This window comes from Meriones unguiculatus, chromosome 18, assembly GCF_030254825.1.
Source record: "Meriones unguiculatus strain TT.TT164.6M chromosome 18, Bangor_MerUng_6.1, whole genome shotgun sequence".
Taxonomy (NCBI): Eukaryota; Metazoa; Chordata; class Mammalia; order Rodentia; family Muridae; genus Meriones; species Meriones unguiculatus.
This window is the reverse complement of record NC_083365.1, coordinates 55010263-55028314: the sequence shown is the minus strand read 5'-3', so window position 1 is coordinate 55028314 and position 18052 is coordinate 55010263. Positions and strand designations below refer to the sequence as shown.

The following is an 18052-nucleotide window of genomic DNA, read 5'->3' as shown; positions in this document are numbered from 1 at the left end:
CAACACAGGGTCTTGTGCATGCTGGCATGTACCATACCACATCCTCTTTTCTTTTCTATTTTAAGATAAGATACTGCTAAGTTGCTCAAGCCGTCCTTGAACTCGTTCTGTATTCTAGACGCCTTTGGCTGCCTGCTGATCTTCCTGCACCTATAGGCCTTCACCCATCAGGCCTTTTTATCAAACTTATTTTAAGGCAAATTCAGCGAAGGGCAGGAACCGCATTCACACCTTTCAAAGTGTGTGTGTGTGTTTGTATTTAGGGTCCACTTGGCTGATGCAGGGTAAAGATTCTTAATCACATCTTTGGGCATGTAAGGTAATAGCCACTGTATTTGAGCAGACGTGTGTATTTTGGAGCCCCTCCCCCATCTGCCCGTAACAGATGGCTATGGGTATTATTAGCCACAGAGGAGGAAATGCCCCAGGTACACATGGCAAGTACAACACTAAGTAGAAGGAAAGCCAGAAAGCTCTTTTCCTCACTTCCACCATTTTTTTGAAGTCATTTTTTTTTCCTCCAAATTAAATGCACATGTGTTCTCAGACACACAGGAGGAGTACAGAGGTGAGATTATATTTTCTTGGCTGCTGTTATGTCTCAGTTGTAGAGTTCTTATCTAATATGTGTGAAGCCCCAGGCTTGCTTCTCCCTCTCTCTGTCTCTCTCTCCTTTTCTCTCTCTCCCTCCCTCTCTCTGGTGTCCATGTACTGGCCTTCCCAAGTTTTAGCACATTGATAGTTACCTTGTATATTCTGTTGTCCCTCTTACAAGGAGCAAACAGTAAAGATCAATTTAAAATCTCCTGTCCTCCATTTCCTATTTTCATTTCCTTATGAACAATCACTAGTACAATATGAGCAGGCATTATTGGGCATACCATTATCATATATAATATGTGGAGTTGCAAGTTGCATGTGTGTGTATTTAGAATGTTTTCAGGACTAGTATTATATGTAGAATAGTATAGGTTACTTTTAATTTTCAAATCACTTGAGATTTTGCTGTGGTTTCTGAGGTAGGTCCTCTCTGCCTTCTGTCTGATTAGCTATATCAGTAGCTATTAGATTAGCCTGTAGTGTCAGCAGCTGGAACACTACCATTGCTCAGACCTGCAGTGCTTATCTGCCCTTGTGCCCAGAGGATCAGGATACTCTGCAATTCCCTCTAGGGTTTTGCGTGTAGATTGTGATGGGGTGGGGGGAGATGGTAATAAATAAAGTGGAAAGCAGAATCCCCAAACCACAGACTTCCATTTGAGTCTCGATTCAGGTTTAGATAGCACATCCCTTAGGAAGGCTTTCCTGACCCTCAACTTGTGTTCTGAGCCTCTGTAGTTTTTATTACTGCAATAGTTATCATTAATTACCTTTCCCTTTGGTATGTATATGATGAGGGCTGAGAATGTCTTGTTTTGTTGTTGCATCTCAGGATCTGTTCTGTCTGATTTATCAGTAGGTGCTCAGCACTTAGTTTTGAATGGATAGCTTTACTGACTGTACACTTCAGCCAGTTTCCTACATATAGCATCTTGCATGGTTCTCATGAATAGGAATCCTTTGTGGCTCTGATGGTTTTGAACTGGCTTTTTGTACATTAACATCTGTTGTCCCTACCCCAAACCCTTAAATCCTTTTGGTTTACCTCAAAACTTGGCCCTCTTTGGAATTTTCTTTTTTAGTGGTGCAAATGTAAGGGAAGTTGAAATTGCTGAAATGCCAACCCAGACTTCTATGATCATTTGAGGTGGATCTCTTCGAGGCTTTGCATACCGGCACCCTTCTGCTTTCACACGCACACAATAATTTATGTATTTTTACTTTCAAATGTGACTTTAGCAAAGTATGTTTCGTGCATATTTACTTCTTCCTGAAGAGTTTTTTAGCATCAAAGAAATTTGAGTACTAGTGAATATTAAATATGAATAATTCTATTTTGTAAGAATAGCAATAACAGCAACATTTATTGATGGTTTTTCTGGGCATGAAGGTGGGACTAGATGCTGTGTTTTTATACCTGTCCCACAGACGTGAAAACTGAGGCTCAGAGAGATCAGTCATCTGTCTGGTCACCTTACCTCAGTGACCAGGTGGTGGGCCTTGGAGAGAATCTCTGTCTATGGGCCCAGAGCTACACTCCCAGGACTCAGTTCTGCTTTTTCTTAGCTAGGAAAAAGAAACTTGGAATTTGGTAAAAGAAAAGTACATCAGGTTGATCACAGATAAAAAGTAAAGTATCTGTTTGTTTATATTTTTGCAAAAGCTGTGGTAAAGTCAGAGGCTAAGTTAGGGGAAGGTTAGAACTATGATATTACAGCACCACCAAAGAGCTAAGATATATGAATGGGCTCAGTCTATGTACTTTCATTATAAATTGACATAACATTTTAGATGTCCAACTTACCCTGTACATTTTGTATCTCCATCATGCATTTTGGTTTGTAACCCTGGGATCCTGCCTGGCCTGGGTAGGAGTCATTTAACCAATAAGGCATTATATAGCTAGATAATCATGTACATAGAATTGTTTTGTGCAAAGCATCTACATGAGACAAAAGCACAACAAATTTATAATTATCTTATGGAAACTTTGTGGACTAACAGTTTTAGGCATTTATATAGCAGGCAAGTAATGGAATCTGATTATGTTTTATGAAAGGATATTGCAATGAGTAGGAAGCCATTGCTGCTCCTTTTCTTGTTCTGCCCTCTTTTAAATCAATATACTTAGAATCTGTCTTCCTGCAAAGCTCTTGATTGTGTATTTCCTCTAAACTCCTGCATTAGTTTGTTCAGAAGTCTCTTAACTTGATATTCTTAGGAATAAAACCACCTGTACCAGAGACTAGTGACATCACTAAACCTAGTGAGAGAACTTGTGCTCTATGCGGCCCCTCCTGTGCTAGGTCACTTTAAGCATGCTCCAGTGTGGTTTTTATAGGAGTAGGCTCTGTTTTGTGCCAAGTGTATGTGTAGATCACACACACACACACACACACACACACACACACACACACACACACTTTATCTGTTTGTATTTGGACAAGAAGGGCTACTTTCATGGTGTTCCTGGGTTCCCAAAGGGGGACATCTTATTTTTATCTCTAGACAATAACTCACAGAACAAAGTGAATTAAACTCACTGTTTTTCCCTCCAGGTTGCATCCCAGCGCATAAGCTCAGTAGACCTCTCGTGTTGTAGCCTTGAGCACCTTCCTGCCAACCTCTTCTACAGCCAAGACCTTACTCATCTCAATTTAAAACAAAACTTCCTAAGGCAAAACCCCAGCCTCCCTGCTGCCAGAGGACTTGGTGAACTACAAAGGTGAGCGTACAGAAGGGCTAGAGTCCTTGGGAAGGGTTGGGGGAACCAGACAAGTACAGGGCCAGCCCATTTGGCAATGGTCTCTTTACTATTGTGACAGGTATAATGTATCTGCATTTTTCCCTTAAGAAAGCAAGGTAATAATTTGCTTTATAGTGAGGGCAATATCAGCTATCACTTTGAAATTTTCCATAAGGTTTCCTGCCTTTAAAATTATGGCTGTGGTGATTCATTGGGTAGATTTACATAAGAGCAGTTCTTTTTAAACAAACTTCATTCCCTGGAATATCTGCAAATAGACTGTGAACGAGTAATGAGTTTTATTGTTGTTCCTTCTAATTTCAAGAATCTATTCAGAATAAACTGTTTCTTTTGAGATTTATGTATACTGGATATTAGTCCTCTGTCAGATATAGGGTTGGTGAAGATTCTTTACCAATCTGTAGGCAGTAGTTTTGTTTTGATAACAGTGTCCTTTGCTTTACAGAAACTTTTCAGTTTCATGAGGTCCCATTTATTGATTGCTGCTCTTAAAGCCTGTGCTGTTGGTGTTCTGTTCAGAAAATTGTCTCCTGTGCCAATGAGTTCTAGGCTCTTCCCCACTTTTTCTTCTAACCAATTTAGTGTTTCTGGTTTTATGTTGAGGTCTTTGATTCACTTGGACTTTAGTTTTATGCAGGGTGAGAAGTATGGATCTATTGCATTTTTTTTTTACATGTGGACATCCAGTTAGACCGGCAAAGTGGCTGGATACAAAACTAACTAAAAAAAAAAAAAAATCAGTAGCCCTCCTGTATACAAAAGACAAAAGGGCTGAGAAAGAAATTAGGTAAACAACACCCTTCACAATAGCCACAAAAGACATAAAGTATCTTGGAGTAACCCTAACCAAGCAAGTCAAAGACTTATAGACTTATATGAAAAAAATTTCAAGTCTCTGAAGAAAGAATTAGAAGAAGATATCAGAAGAGGAAAGATTTCCCATGCTCATAGCTTAGCAGGATTAACATAGTAAAAATGGCCATCTTACCAAAAGCAATCTACAGATTCAATGTAACGTTTACTTCTTTAAGAAGAAAAAAGTATAGAGGTAAATATGGCAAAACGTTAACATTTGGCAGATAGAATTATAAATGTCTGGTTGACATTACTTACTCTGTTTTTCTACCTAAGTGTTCCATAGTAATCGAAAGTCAAGACCTATGTAGGATGAGTTTCTTACCACTTACAGGAAATGTCCTCAAAAGCGAGTATCTGTGAAGTAAGTTGATGTCCATGTGGACCCGAGTTCAGTGGGGTCCAGGTGTCCCACCTTGCCCGTTGTTTCTTTCAGAGACTCCTAGTTGCCTGAGACACCTGATCACCCCCTCCACACCCCATCCTGTGACTCCTGAGCTGTCTGTTGAACTCTCCCTTCACTCCTCTCCGCAGACATGCGCACAGTGCACATGGACATGGACACACATGTATGACTGAGGCACGCAGAGGCTCCTGTGCTGCCAGCTGCACCTGGGGTTGGAATTCTTTGCAGAATGAGGAGTTGCTGTGGTTTCCCACTACAGCTAACCTGTTTCTTATCTCCTGTTTTTATGATTTTGTTTTATTTTGTGTTTTAAAAAGTGTATACTTCTCCCTCACTAAAATAAAGTTGTATGTAAATTTTAAAATTCTACTAAACAAGGTTATAACAAATAGTTGACTAAATTTCCAGTACACCCCTCCACCTAAGTCCTGCTTTCAAGTGAGTCACTTTTTTGCCATTTGCATCTGCTATTTTCTTCATTCTTTCTAAATATTATGCATACACTGCCATGCTGGACATTCAGTGCTGGCTTACTGTCTTAAGAAGGTAAGGCCTTGGTTCTTCTGCTTTCTCATACTATTCCTGCTTCATGCTTCAAACACAACTCTTTCCCCATTCTCTTGATATATTGCTATCATTTTTTGATCCAATTAGCATTCACTGTTACCATTGTTAGCAAGGAACTGTTGCTCCCAGCTAAGGAACTTAAATTCTGTGATTGCATTTCTGGTGTGCTTGCTCTTCTTTTCCTTTGTATTCATTTGTTCTTCCTAGTTCATGTAGGCTTCCTGACAGAACTGAGCATTCTTAACACCGTGTACTTGGAGACTGCCCCGCTCCTGCAGCCAGTGTAGGCATTTGCTCTTTGGGCCTGCACATAGCAGAGACAGGAAGTGTACCTCTTCTCCAGGGTGTGGCAGTTTCACTTGAGAGGAATCCTTTGGCTTCTGTCTGGGGGATTTATGCCAAGACTCAGCTGAGTGAGGAAGAGAAGCACAATCTCAAGGCTTTACGTGTGGATTTCTGTCTACTCTCCCTGTTTTGTAGAACACAATGTTTTGCTGAACCTGATACCTTTGAACCAGTGATTCTCTGGTTTAGTTTCTTTGGGAATAAACTCTCTTCCTGGCACAGGGGAGAGAATCTGGCATCTTTGATACTCTTTTTTAGCTGTATAACAAAAATATAGGACAGGAGCATGTAGCCTGGTGGGTTCCTACCAAATACATACCAAATACATCATATAACTACTATCCATATTAAGAAATCAACTATTACCAGCACATAGCAGCTCTCTTTCTGACCCACTGCCTCCATTGTTACCAAAAGATGATCTGTTTGGGCTTCTGACACTTGACTCAGTCTTACCTGTCTATATAAATGGATCATACAGTGAGTGCATGTATCCAGTTTCTCTTACATTATTCTCTGTGAAAAGCAAAACAGAGTATTCAGTCATCTTGGTATATTTGTCTCAGGCAGTCCAGACTGGGCTACTCAAATGACTTGGTTTAAGACAGAAGGGTATCACATTTTATATTATAAAAGAGCTGTTTGTTCTCTGTTGCTTTCAGGCTGAGCAGGTATAAGTAAGAGACTTGGTCTGTGAGGTCTGAGACATAGGTGAGGATGCTGCTACAGTGCCCTTCAGAGGATAACCTAGGCTTCAAACCACATCCTCCTTCAATACCTTTCTATGCAGTACCTGAGTGACAGCCTGTTGTTCATCTTTTCAAAGTTAAAAAGTAAATAGTAAAGATGCTTGCACACATGTACATATATTGATACCAGGGATTAAAACCATAATATATATTTAAGGAAGTCATAAATATAGTTCAGAAATCACTAATGTACATTTTAAAATTATAGTTTAGCAAGTTTTGTTATATATATAAGAATTTGTTATATATTATATAATTTAATACAGTATATATTGTTCATGTATGTAATATATATTTATTATATATACATATCCGTATATATTGCGTTCTGGTTACTCTCACACACACCCCTGTCAGGACTCTCTATCCTACCATCCTTTTCATACATTTGTACAGTCCTGTTTTCCTAAACTTCCTTCCTTTCTTTAACATCTTTTACTGTGTTTGTCAGTTGCTGAATTTAACCAGGACCACCTGTGTCTACAGAGTTGGCGCTCTCCACTGGAGCTTGGGCTCACCTGTGGGTACACAGGCACAGAGTGATGGTCTTTCCTGCAGAAGCCCTCAGGAGCCAGTAGTCAGCAGGGAGAAGTAGGACTCCTGAGCCCCTCTTTGATCCGTGGATGTCTAAGGACAGGCCCAGTCTTGTCTTGAGATCATTGTGGCAGTGGCTGTGATACCCAGGCTGTGCTTCCAGGGTTAGGGAGGGAGGTGTAAATGACCTGGTTAGGACTGAGCACTCAGCCATCACTTATTCTCAGCATCTAGCGTAGCCACGAGTCCCTGCATTTACCCAGTGATGTACATTTTTAATGTTCATAGAGTTTGGGGTGTGTTGACATGCCATACTCTCAATTTCCTAATTTTTATTTTTGTGTATATATAAGAAATTTATGCTAATAAATGCCTAGTGTATGTTTAACTGGGAATCTGTTTGAAAGGTAATGAGAGTAATTTATTTTCATATTTTAACTAAGTTTAAGGAACTAAGTTTTAGACTTCTATTAAGACAAATTCTGATTTCAATATTTTAGGAAGAAATTTTACATACAATAAAATAGATAAAAGTTGTTTTTAAAGTACAGTGTGTCTTACATTTTCATTTAAATGTAAATACTCATCTTAAGCAAATGATCAGTTTTCAAAGAACATTTAAGTTGGAGTTTGCACCAGCATTCTGAGTCTGGAAAGTGACAGAGGTCAGCAGTTTCAGAGGGAAAACATTGTTCTTGGGTCTTCCAGTATTTGTTTTTCCTTTATTGGCACTGGAACTTTTCAACGTCATGTTCAGCATTTAGAAGGGAAAGCAACAGTAATTTCTGGTGGTTTTAATAGTTTCTTTCCTGATTCTGTGCCACTAATAACTATCCTGTATTATTTACGTTTCTTTCACATAGCCAACTCCATCTCCATTTAAATGAACCAAGTAGTCGTAATAAAAGTCATTGCTGTTTGCGATAGACACTTACTTTTAATAATTTTTTTTTGTAAAGTCAAGAGGACAAGTTTTTGCTGTTTTATTTATTGAAGGACCTTTAACTTTTCTTCATAAAAATTAATTTTACTGGTTCTAATGTAGTAGCTAATTGTCTGAGCGTACTTGTACTGAACTATACTGATGTTCAGATATCTTACCAAACTGATGTATGTAGCTTTTTTCTGGTTTTTTTTTTTTTTTTTTTTTTTTAGTAATTTCTCAATTTCCATTCATTGAAATTTTATGGGTAGGGTCATTGAAAGATCTAGAGTTTGTGTAAGGAAATCAAAACTTTGTATGTTTTGCAAGTGTCTTTCTCTACCTTTTTCTACAAGAGAAAAGCATTATATTATTCCAAACACATGGGAGTCTTGACAGGAAAATGAAGACCTGGAGAAGAGCAAACCTTAGGCCTATATACCAGACTGAGAAAGGGAGTTCATTATGGAAGAGGAGGAGTAGGGACTCCAGAGGAGATAGCCATTACCTTGCCAAGGTCTGTGTGTAGAGAACCCTCTGCCCCTTGAGTCCCATCTCAGTGCTAACAGTGTTTCCTCCCTCAGGCATATGGAGGATAACGTTCGTGTACATCTCTCTTGTTTTTCAGGAAAATTAATGGGACCAGCGGGCATCTTTTTTGCCTACTGTTTTTCTTTAGTTCAAAACAATCCTATGACAGGGGCAGACTTAGGGTGAAATCTTCTTTCCTCCTTCGTAAAGGAATGGCAAAAGTTCCTTACGGTGCCTGCCGCCTTTGGAGAGCTCAGTGTGGGGACTGCACTCAGACAGGAACAATTTGTGTGTGCTCATTCTCCTTGTTTTGTCCATCGTGCTTGAAATGTTTATAATTTAAGGTAAATTTCTTTACCTAAAACAAGATTAATGTACTAATCATTCTATTTAGTATATAAGCTGATGCTGTAATAAATTGTTCACAAGCTTATGATCACACTTAAATTATTTAACTCCATATATGGAAAATTACTTTGTTAGACAGAAGTTATTAAACACATTTCACCTGTCTTCGATTACTCTTTGCTATCACTGCCGTCCATCAACAAGGGGCAGAGCCCTCTTCTCAGCTCTTACACTGGATAGACTGCAACAGGGAAGCAAAGCTAGCATGGGCCCTGACTGCTAACGTTTGTCTTAAGGTGTTTTTTTGTCGCTTAAGAATTTAATCTGTACGTATATTGTGCTTTAATCAAGTCGACCCCTCTCCCTTCCCTCTAGTTTCTCTCCAAGCTCACACATCCGCTTTTGCCTCCTAACTTAATGTTGTCTTTCCCCTTCCCCTTTTATTGAAAATAGTTTTTTTCTCATACAAAATATCCTGATTAGTTTCCAGGTTCCTTCTCCTCCTCCCTTCCCCAACTAGACAATTTTCTTTTTTCCTCTCTCAATAGAAAAGAACAAGCTCCTAACAATCAAACATGACAATAAAATATAATAAGATAAAATGTTCATCAAGTCAGAAGTGGATAAGGCAAACTAACAGAAGAAAAACAGCCCAAAAAGGCACAAAAGAATCAGAGAATCACTCATTCACACACTCAAGAATCCAATAAATACACTAAACTGAATGCCAAAATACACACACACATACACACACATATACACACAGATACACATACATAATACATGCATATGTGTATGTATATCTGTGTATCTGTGTATATATATGTGTGTATGTATGTATGTATATACAGATATACATACACGTATGTATGTATGTATGTATGTAGTATGTATGTGTATCTGTTTATATATACACAGAGGGCCTGGTGCAGACCTGTGCTTGCTGCTTCAGTTTCTGAGTTCAAGGGCTTTCGTAATTTGGAGGGCTGTGTTCTCCTGGTGCCCTCCATCCTCCTGCCTCTTAAACTGTTTGTACGTTGTCTTCCTTGAGGTTTCCTGACCTCTGAGGGGAGGGATGGAATGGAGACTGAATGAGAAATGAGAGCATGACTGCTCCTTCATATGGTTGAGTAGATATGAGAGAGAACACAGCCAGAGGCATCTGGAAGAGTCCAGACTAAACCAGGCCATGGCAGGAGGAGGGGCAAGAGAGCATAGAAGGAGCCAAGCAGACCAAGAGAGATTCAGAAGCAAGGCAGGCAGATGCCAAGCCACCCAAAAGTGACTCAAGACCAAGAGCACATGGGCAAAATGGTGGAGTTATATAGGGATCAGAGGCTGGGTGGAGGGAAGCAAAGTTCAGCCCCTGGGTTGGAGAGGTTAGGGTAAGGGGCAGGGTGAGAGGTGCGGAGAGGAGCCACGGGCACTGAGGGAAGCTACTTACGATCTAACAGACAGATCTCATTTAGAGCTGTGTGTTCCAAGGTCTGTATGTCTGTCTGCCGCTCTCTCTGCATAATGTCTGACTGAGGGTCTCTGTATTTGTTCCCATCTGCTGCAGGAGGAAGCTTCTCTGATGATGGCTGTACAGGGATTATGACTATATTAGTATAGCAGAATATTATTAGGAGTCATGTCATCACTACTTTTACCAGTAGTATTTGGTTTTACTCTAGGTCTCTGGGCTATCTAGTCTCTGCTTAGTTTCTTGGTCACCCAAGCAGTTTTGGGTCTGAACTCCATCTTCAGAGTAGGTCTTCAGTGAGATGAGAAATTGGGTGGTTACTCCCACAGGGTGTGTCATCTGTAGGTAGATGTTAGACCACAGACTTTGTACTAGGTTGCTGTTCATGTTTTCCTTTGGCTGCCTGCAGAGTACCTTCCTGTACCAAGGACACTAGCTGGACTTCTCCATGTTCAGAGAAGTGTATGGGTGTTGCCTTCAGCTGCCAGTTTGTGTTGGCAACAGCCTGGGTTGTTAGGGGATTTTCATGGGACTCCCTTTAGTCAATAACTCAACTGAATGTAACCCAGACCTGGAAATGGAAGCTTCACTTGGTGGCAAGAGATGGCCACTTGGGACTGTCTTCCTCATTATTTGGAGACTTCATCAGAACACCTTCATATAATGTGGTCTGGTTTTAAACCCACAGAGTCCACTTAATGTTGCTTGTATGTGCATGATTGTAGCGTAATAAACAGGAGCATTGGAGCTTATTTAGGGCAATACCTGTGAAAAACTTACCCTCCTTTCCCACAGCATCCATCAATTGCCAGGAGCTCTGCAGTTAGGGGTGGAACTGCATAAAAGCCCCATCCATGCTGGGATGTTGGTTAGCCTGTGCAGGTCTTGTTGTAGTCATAGCCACTGTGAGGTCATCCCTGCTGGGACATCGGCTAGCATTACAGGTCTTGGCATAGAGTCACAGCCACCGTGAAGCCACGTGTGCCGCTGTACTGTCCTCTTAAATAGTATTTTGCTGCAGATGTTTAGTCGCTCTGGCTTTGAAAATCTTTCCACCTCCTCTTCAAAAACCCTTGAGCCTTGCTGCAAGGACTGTGATAGAGCTTACCCTTATAAAGCTGAGTACCTAGTCTCTTTGCATGTTGATGAGTTGTAGGTCTTTGTATTATTTGTCATCCACAACAAAAAGATCTTCTGTGAGGATGCATCAGTCTCTGTGTATAAAGATAAGAACTTAGGGAACAGTTAATTACTATGTCCATTTAGCAGAATAATAGTACTAGACCAGAATGCCTTTTAAACAGTCTTGAAAGCAGGCTGTGAACATGACTTTCCTAATGCAAATATGGCCATGGCTTTTCTTGCCCTTGTCCTCTCTGAGATCATTGATTAGCTTAATCATATTGCTCTTATTTAAGCCTTACATTATAATCTTGTGAAACTTGTTTCTTCTGGTATATCTAATGATTTCAAATTATACTACCTGTGACACAGGAGTTGTACCAATTCCTAGGACTGGAAAACCAAAGCCTTCTCTCCCACAGTGATAAGATAGGCAGAGTCTTACGGTCCCTCATCTGCATGAGCGGAGTTGCAGAAGGTGATTGATCATCATGCCTTTGCACCCTGGAAGGACTCGGGACTACAGTTGGACAGGAAGTTGAGTCAGGAGAATACAAAGCCGGAGAGAACATTCCAGAGACTACCGTATAAAAGGTAGCAGCAACAGAAAGAGTGGAGCCCTCCTCCAGACCCTCCCTGTGCCTGAAACTTTCTGAAAAGTGTACATACAATCTTGGGAGAGGCAGACGCTGTGTTGACTTCTAGAACAGTTCACTTCCCTGCTTTACCCTTTTGGAGCCAAGCCACAGACAAGATAGGGCACCTGTAGGCTTTTCTGTATCTTCCCCTGCAGCTGCCCATGTGTCTCAGTACAGGTCATTGCCCAGAGGCACAAGGACTTGGAAATCATGTTTACTTTCCAGACTTGAATCGACACCTCTAACAGTCTGTGTGTTTTGCTTGGGAGAATTGAGGCCATTAGTATTTAGCTATCATCAAAGGATTCAATTTATTCATGTCATTTTGTTAATTTTGTAGTATTTAATATCATTAGAAATTTGTATTGTGACTTGAGAATCACATATGAATTATTAATAATTTTCATTATAACATTCCAACCATGCACATATAAAAAGATAAATGTACCATTAGATCTTTTTAACTTAATTTATTTTTTTATTAATTACAATTTATTCATTTTGTATCCCAGCTGCAGCCTCCTCTCTCGTCCCCCTCCCAATTCCACCCTTCCTCCTCCTTCTCCTTCCATACCCCTCCCCCAGTCTACTGATAGGGGAGGTCCTCCTCCTCTTCCATATGACCCTAGCCTATCAGGTCTCGTCAGGACTGGCTGCATTGATTTTCTCCGTGGCCTGGGAAGGCTGCTCCCCTCTCAGGGGAAGGTGATCAAAGAGCCAGCCACTGAGTTCATGTCAGAGACAGCCCCTGTTCCCCTTACTAGAGAAACTGCTTGGGCACTGATCTTCCATGGGCTACATCTGTGCAGGGGTTCTAGGTTATCTCCATGCATGGTCCTTGGTTGGAATATCAGTCTCAGAAAAGATCCCCTGGACCCAGATTTTTGGGTTCTGTTGCTCTTCTTGTGGAGCTCCTGTTCCCTCCAAGTCTTTCTATCTCCCTGTATTTCATAAGATTCCCTACATTCTGCCCAAAGTTTGGCTATGAGTCTCAGCATCTGCTTTAATACCCTGCAGGGTAGAGTCTTTCAGAGGCCCCCTGTGGTAGGCTCCTGTCCTGTTCCCTGTTTTCTCCCTCTTTTGATGTCCATCCCATTTGCCTTTCTGAATGAGGATTTATCATCTTACCCAGGGTCCTCCTTCTTGTTTAGCTTCTTTAGGTGTACAGATTTTAGTATGTTTATCCTATATGATATGGCTAATATCCACTTATAAGTGAGTCTATGTGTGTCTTTCTGCTTGTGGGCTACCTCACCCAGGATGATCTTTTCCAATTCCATCCATTTGCCTGTAAATTTCATGATTTCCTTGCTTTTAATTGCTGAGTAGTATTCCACTGCATAAATGTACCACAATTTCTGTATCCATTCCTCTGTTGAGGGACATCTGGGTTGTTTCCAGGTTCTGGCTATTATGAATAAAGCTGCTATGGACATGGTTGAGCAAATATCCTTGTATACTTGAGCATAATTTGGACATATGCCTAGGAGGTATCACCAGATCTTTAGCCAACATTTCTTTCAGTAGAAATTTGTTATTGTTGTTTGTTGCTGTTGTTCTGGTGTGATTATTTATTCCTTGGCAGTTTCACAGAATTCTATGAAATAGTTTGTGAAAGCTTTTTTTAAAGCATAGAAATAGTAGTATATAACCTTAACTTTTACACCTTTGATTAAATTTACTTTTTGTTTTAGAGACTGATAATGTAACTCTCTCTTGTTAGGAGAGAATTGACCCTATTAACTGTTTATTCTGTTTATCCACTTTGCTCTGCTCAGCGTTGAATTCCTAACAGGTAGAAATCCGGTTCCCCCAGAGCTGGCTGCCATTGTTAGGGGACCATCCAGTGCACTGAATGAGCAGATGAGAGAAGGGCAGTGGGAACTGCGGTTAGTCACTCACTCCTGTGTTACTCATAAGCCGCCTCTCTGCAACAGGCTTTTGTGGCAACTCGTAAAGGAAATGAAACTGGTAATTCGTCATTTCTCTTTGGTTGAAGGTTTGATGAAAAAAAAAAAACTGCATAATGAGACCACTCAGGAAACATGACACAGAGATTTGTAATGAAGAATTGGTAGCTGGAAAAGAGAAAATAACTTTTAAATGGACAGTGTGATAAGTTTTGTTTTCTTTTTTCCCTAAAAGTGGGGAAAAATGCAAAGCAAAAACTACCACCAGTTTCTAAAATACTTCACATTCTCTTGCCACTCCCTTAGCAGATGCCGTCCTGTTGCCTTAACCACCTCCTAAGCTCTAGTCTGACTTCTGTCCTATCTGCCCTTCAAAGCACATTTCCAAAGCTGTCCTGAATAGTGTGGTTATTTCCAGTTCTGTGTGCTCATTCATCCTCTGATTTATAAACATTCTCTATACTTACTTGCTTGTTACACCTCTTGTAATAAACATTAGAAAAATTTCCAAATCGACATCTATTTGTGAATTTCTTGACCTTAGGGAAATAGTGGTCTCATTTTGCAGTCTGCGATTGCAGTACTTAGGATACTGCAGCCTTGTGGGACACAGTCTTCTATGTGAAGAAAGGCTGTAAAGGTTGGAGGGAATCGCTGAAGAGAGGGTTCGCTCATGCGAAGGAGGAAGGTAGCCAGCGCATGGTGCTGCTGGGGGAATTGGAGATTTTCAGCACAGGGTTTTGAGGCTTGCCAGAAGATTAAGGAATTTTAGAGAATGTGTGGAATGCCCCCTCCAGTTAGCTGTTACCCACACTCAAAGTTCTTGCACAGCTGAGCTTTGCAAATGGAATTTAGATCCTCTTGGGATGCTTTCTATTTCATAGGCTTCCCATTTTCCTGCCCTGATCTCTGGATCAAAGGAAAGCCTTGAGATGGCTTAGGGCTCTGGGATTGTGCAGTCTTTAGTCTTCCTTTCAGCTTTCTCTGCCTCCTCAGCTCCTCTAGCAGTCATGGTCTGTTTTCTTTTTTTCTCAAGACAGCACTTTCTAAAAAGGAACTCAAAGGAAAAGATTATTATCACCCAGGCTGTGTTAACTTTGTACAAGTGATTTCTTGGAGTCATGTAAGATGCTTTTTAACTTTTATCCCACTTCCAGATAAATATGTGGTGAATAATAGTGACTTTAAAAGCTTCTGGTAGATTCTAATTCGGCTATTTTATTCTGTGCAACTCCATTTTCCCATTGCTTTAATTAAGCTCTTTGTTGTATTCTCTAAGCCTAACCTAACTTGAAGAGTCTAGTACTACACAGTATTTGTAGGTATTTGCTGTTCTGAGTTGCAGTCAGCCGTTCACTGCCTATCTCCTTGGGGACAAGAATGAGTGTGAGGTCAGTTAGCAGATGCCCTATATTATGGCACTGGGTAATAAATGTCTTTGTGACTTGGAAATGGGGGACATCCTTGGCATCATTGCTGATGGCTTGTGAATTTGTCTTGTTGGTGGACAGTGTGAGCACACTGCTAGAGTAGTCTTCCCTTTTCCTGTCAGACACACAGCTAACGCCCAGTGTTCACACACGCTTGTGTAACTTTTACAAAATAACATCCCGGAAGAGTTTGCTTTTTGTCCTTAGTGACTAATTTTGATGCAGTTCACCATATGCCATTCAGGTGGAACTTTGAATGGGAGGTTTGGATGATGACACTTACCCAGCAGGATATCCACGGTGGCCTGTGCAACAAGCAGAGCACACCCCCTCTTTCTGGTGGTGTTTGGGCTTAAAATGAACAATGGTCAAACAGAACAACTTGGATAAAGGATAGCTTTGCTTATCCCTGAATTTAGCCACCCTTCCCTACCATGTAAGGAGTGACAGGAAGGGGAGGTATTATTTTTGTGATAAATACGAATCATGCGTCCTGTGTTGTTTTATTCATTTAGGTTGAAGTTTTTCTAGGTAAACACCAGTGTCTTTCTGTTAAGGTGCTCTGTGGTAAGGCGTTAGCCAGTCTTTACCGCCATAGGCCTTTGTTTTCTGTATGAATTTGTCTTGCTTAGTATTTCTATGTATATATACTCTGTAGTTTATGCCCTCTAAATCAGTGTTTCTCAAAAGAAAGTTCATGAACTGCCCACACTCAGCTCACATTGGTGTTAATACGGACATTTGAGCCTCTTCTGTTATCTCAGGCTTCAGTCAGGCCCTCCAGTCACAGAGCAGAGTTCTTTGTATGGTAGAGGCTCATGGACCTGCATGCAGAGGGGGTAACAGGAAATACCTTCTACCTCATGGTCTTCCTGGGGCTTTGTTTGTGGGGACATGAAAAACCCTTGGTTCCCAGGTCCAGCCTCAGCTTCACTGGGAACATCTGCCCCTCAGAAGGCATGCCTCATCCAGCACTTACCCTGTCCTTACACTCTCCTGGAGATGAACTTGCATCTCTTCTCAACTTCTTGGCATGGTCAGCCCTTTACACCTTCTGAGATGCAGCCACATGGGTTTATGTATGCTCTTCTGCTCCCGTCCAGGGAGCACCCACCTCTCTTCTCATGCTCAGAAGTACACAAATCAAATGTGGCATGCCACCAGCTTCTCAACGTTTGAGCAAATAGAAACCACCCTACCTGAATTCTCAACACCATAAATGACTCTTGGAGCCAGTGAAATAAACATAACACCTTCTCATATGACTAGAAAATAAAAATAAACATATTAACATTTCACTTGGCTTAAAATTTAAATCTACTGCTACAAAAAGATCTGCTCCAACTCTGAGCAAAAGGATTGCTACAGAAAGTAAAATCCAGGAGGAGGAGCATGTGCTCTGTACCTGCTAGATCGGGCCAGTCCAGACCAGGAAACTCACAAGCAGCGCTTTTCTGAAGTTAGAAAAGAAAGAAAAAGAATACTCAGTGTTGGAAATAATTACAAAGGAATGCCGCTGGATGGCAAATTAAAGCATTCCCTAAAAAGACAAACTTATATTTTAATTCTTCTTTAACGTCATTGAAACAAGAACATTTACTGATTAGATCCTACATGTACAACCCTATGCTTTTTTTTTTTTTAACTCTATAAGTCAAGGTAAACAGTACAGCTCAAAGGGCAATGGCAAAGCGTGCATAACAGTAAGTTCATGAGTCTAGTGAGTTGGTTATGTCACACCTGACAAGATGCCAGGGCTTCGGTCTGAAGAGCAGACAGAAGTCAAGGGTGTTGCTTACCTATTGTTTCTTAAGGTCATGTATTCCTAAACACTATGAAGAGGGCTTTGGGTCCCTCCTCAGGTTTGCTTTCTAAAGAGAAACCTTACGTATTTAGTAGATGGTCTTCTCCACCATTTTACCAGCTGAAAACCTCAAGGTGGGCTCTCAGAACAGCGAGGCATGGTTTGGGAAGCTGTAAAAGTACAGAAAATACACACTGCGTGTTGTTGCCCATGCTTTTCTCTGTTTTGTTTAAGCAGCAACAATCCTTTTCTCCCCCATTGTATAAATTATTTAAATAAGTGTCAGAAAAAGATGGTGTACATAGTTACTGTAATTAGCTGCTAAAAGAAAACAGACTGCTCCTACCAGTCGATGATGATGACAAAGCAGATGTCATGAGAACAGAAAGATGACTATTTTGGGGGAGGAAGGGAACTAGCAGGGGAAAGGAAGGGCAAGTCGAAAGTGCAATATACAATGTAAATGAAAATGCCATCATTCAGTATATTAACTAAAAATTAGTAGTAAAGAAATAGTAAATGGCGCAGAATAAAGATAAATATAGAAATTATTAAAAGTGTAAATATTAAAAGAAGTTTTAAGTGGCTTTTATCACTTTGAGATGAAGTAAGAAAACCTTCTTAATGGAAAAAAAAAACTGAACAAAAATCTAGGCTCCATAAAAGAAAGAATAATAAATTTTAGTCAGTAAAATTTACAAATCAATGTGTTGCAAAAGGCACATAGTAGTCAACTACAGGAGTACTACAAGGAGGGAATATTCCCAACATACACTATACGCAGATCAGCTCAGAGCTCCTCAGACTGACAAGGCCTTTTCAAAGTCCACTGAAAAATGAGCAGAGCAGGTGAAAGACATTTTGTGACTGTTACTCAGCTTCACTGAGAGACAGATGAAAGTGGGCTGTTGTCCTCTTTGCTTAGATTAGAGACAGTTGGAAGGACTAGAACACTGCATGTGAGTGACAGCCTTTGAGGAAGGGGAGGAAGTGATGTGGCTGATGTGGAGTGTGAGCTTGCAGGGTTTTGTTTTAAAATATTAACCGTGCATTCAAATT

The 18052-nt window shown here is 40.6% G+C and overlaps 1 protein-coding gene across 1 annotated transcript in view; it reads left to right on the top strand.

The window, feature by feature from the left end:
* Positions 1-18052, top strand: part of Phlpp1 (PH domain and leucine rich repeat protein phosphatase 1) — a 213136-nt gene that overhangs the window by 123605 nt on the left and 71479 nt on the right. Inside the window, exon 4 of the mRNA XM_060371441.1 lies at positions 3159-3325. Coding sequence (XP_060227424.1) covers positions 3159-3325 — 167 coding nt within the window. The remainder of the gene's footprint in view (positions 1-3158; positions 3326-18052) is intronic.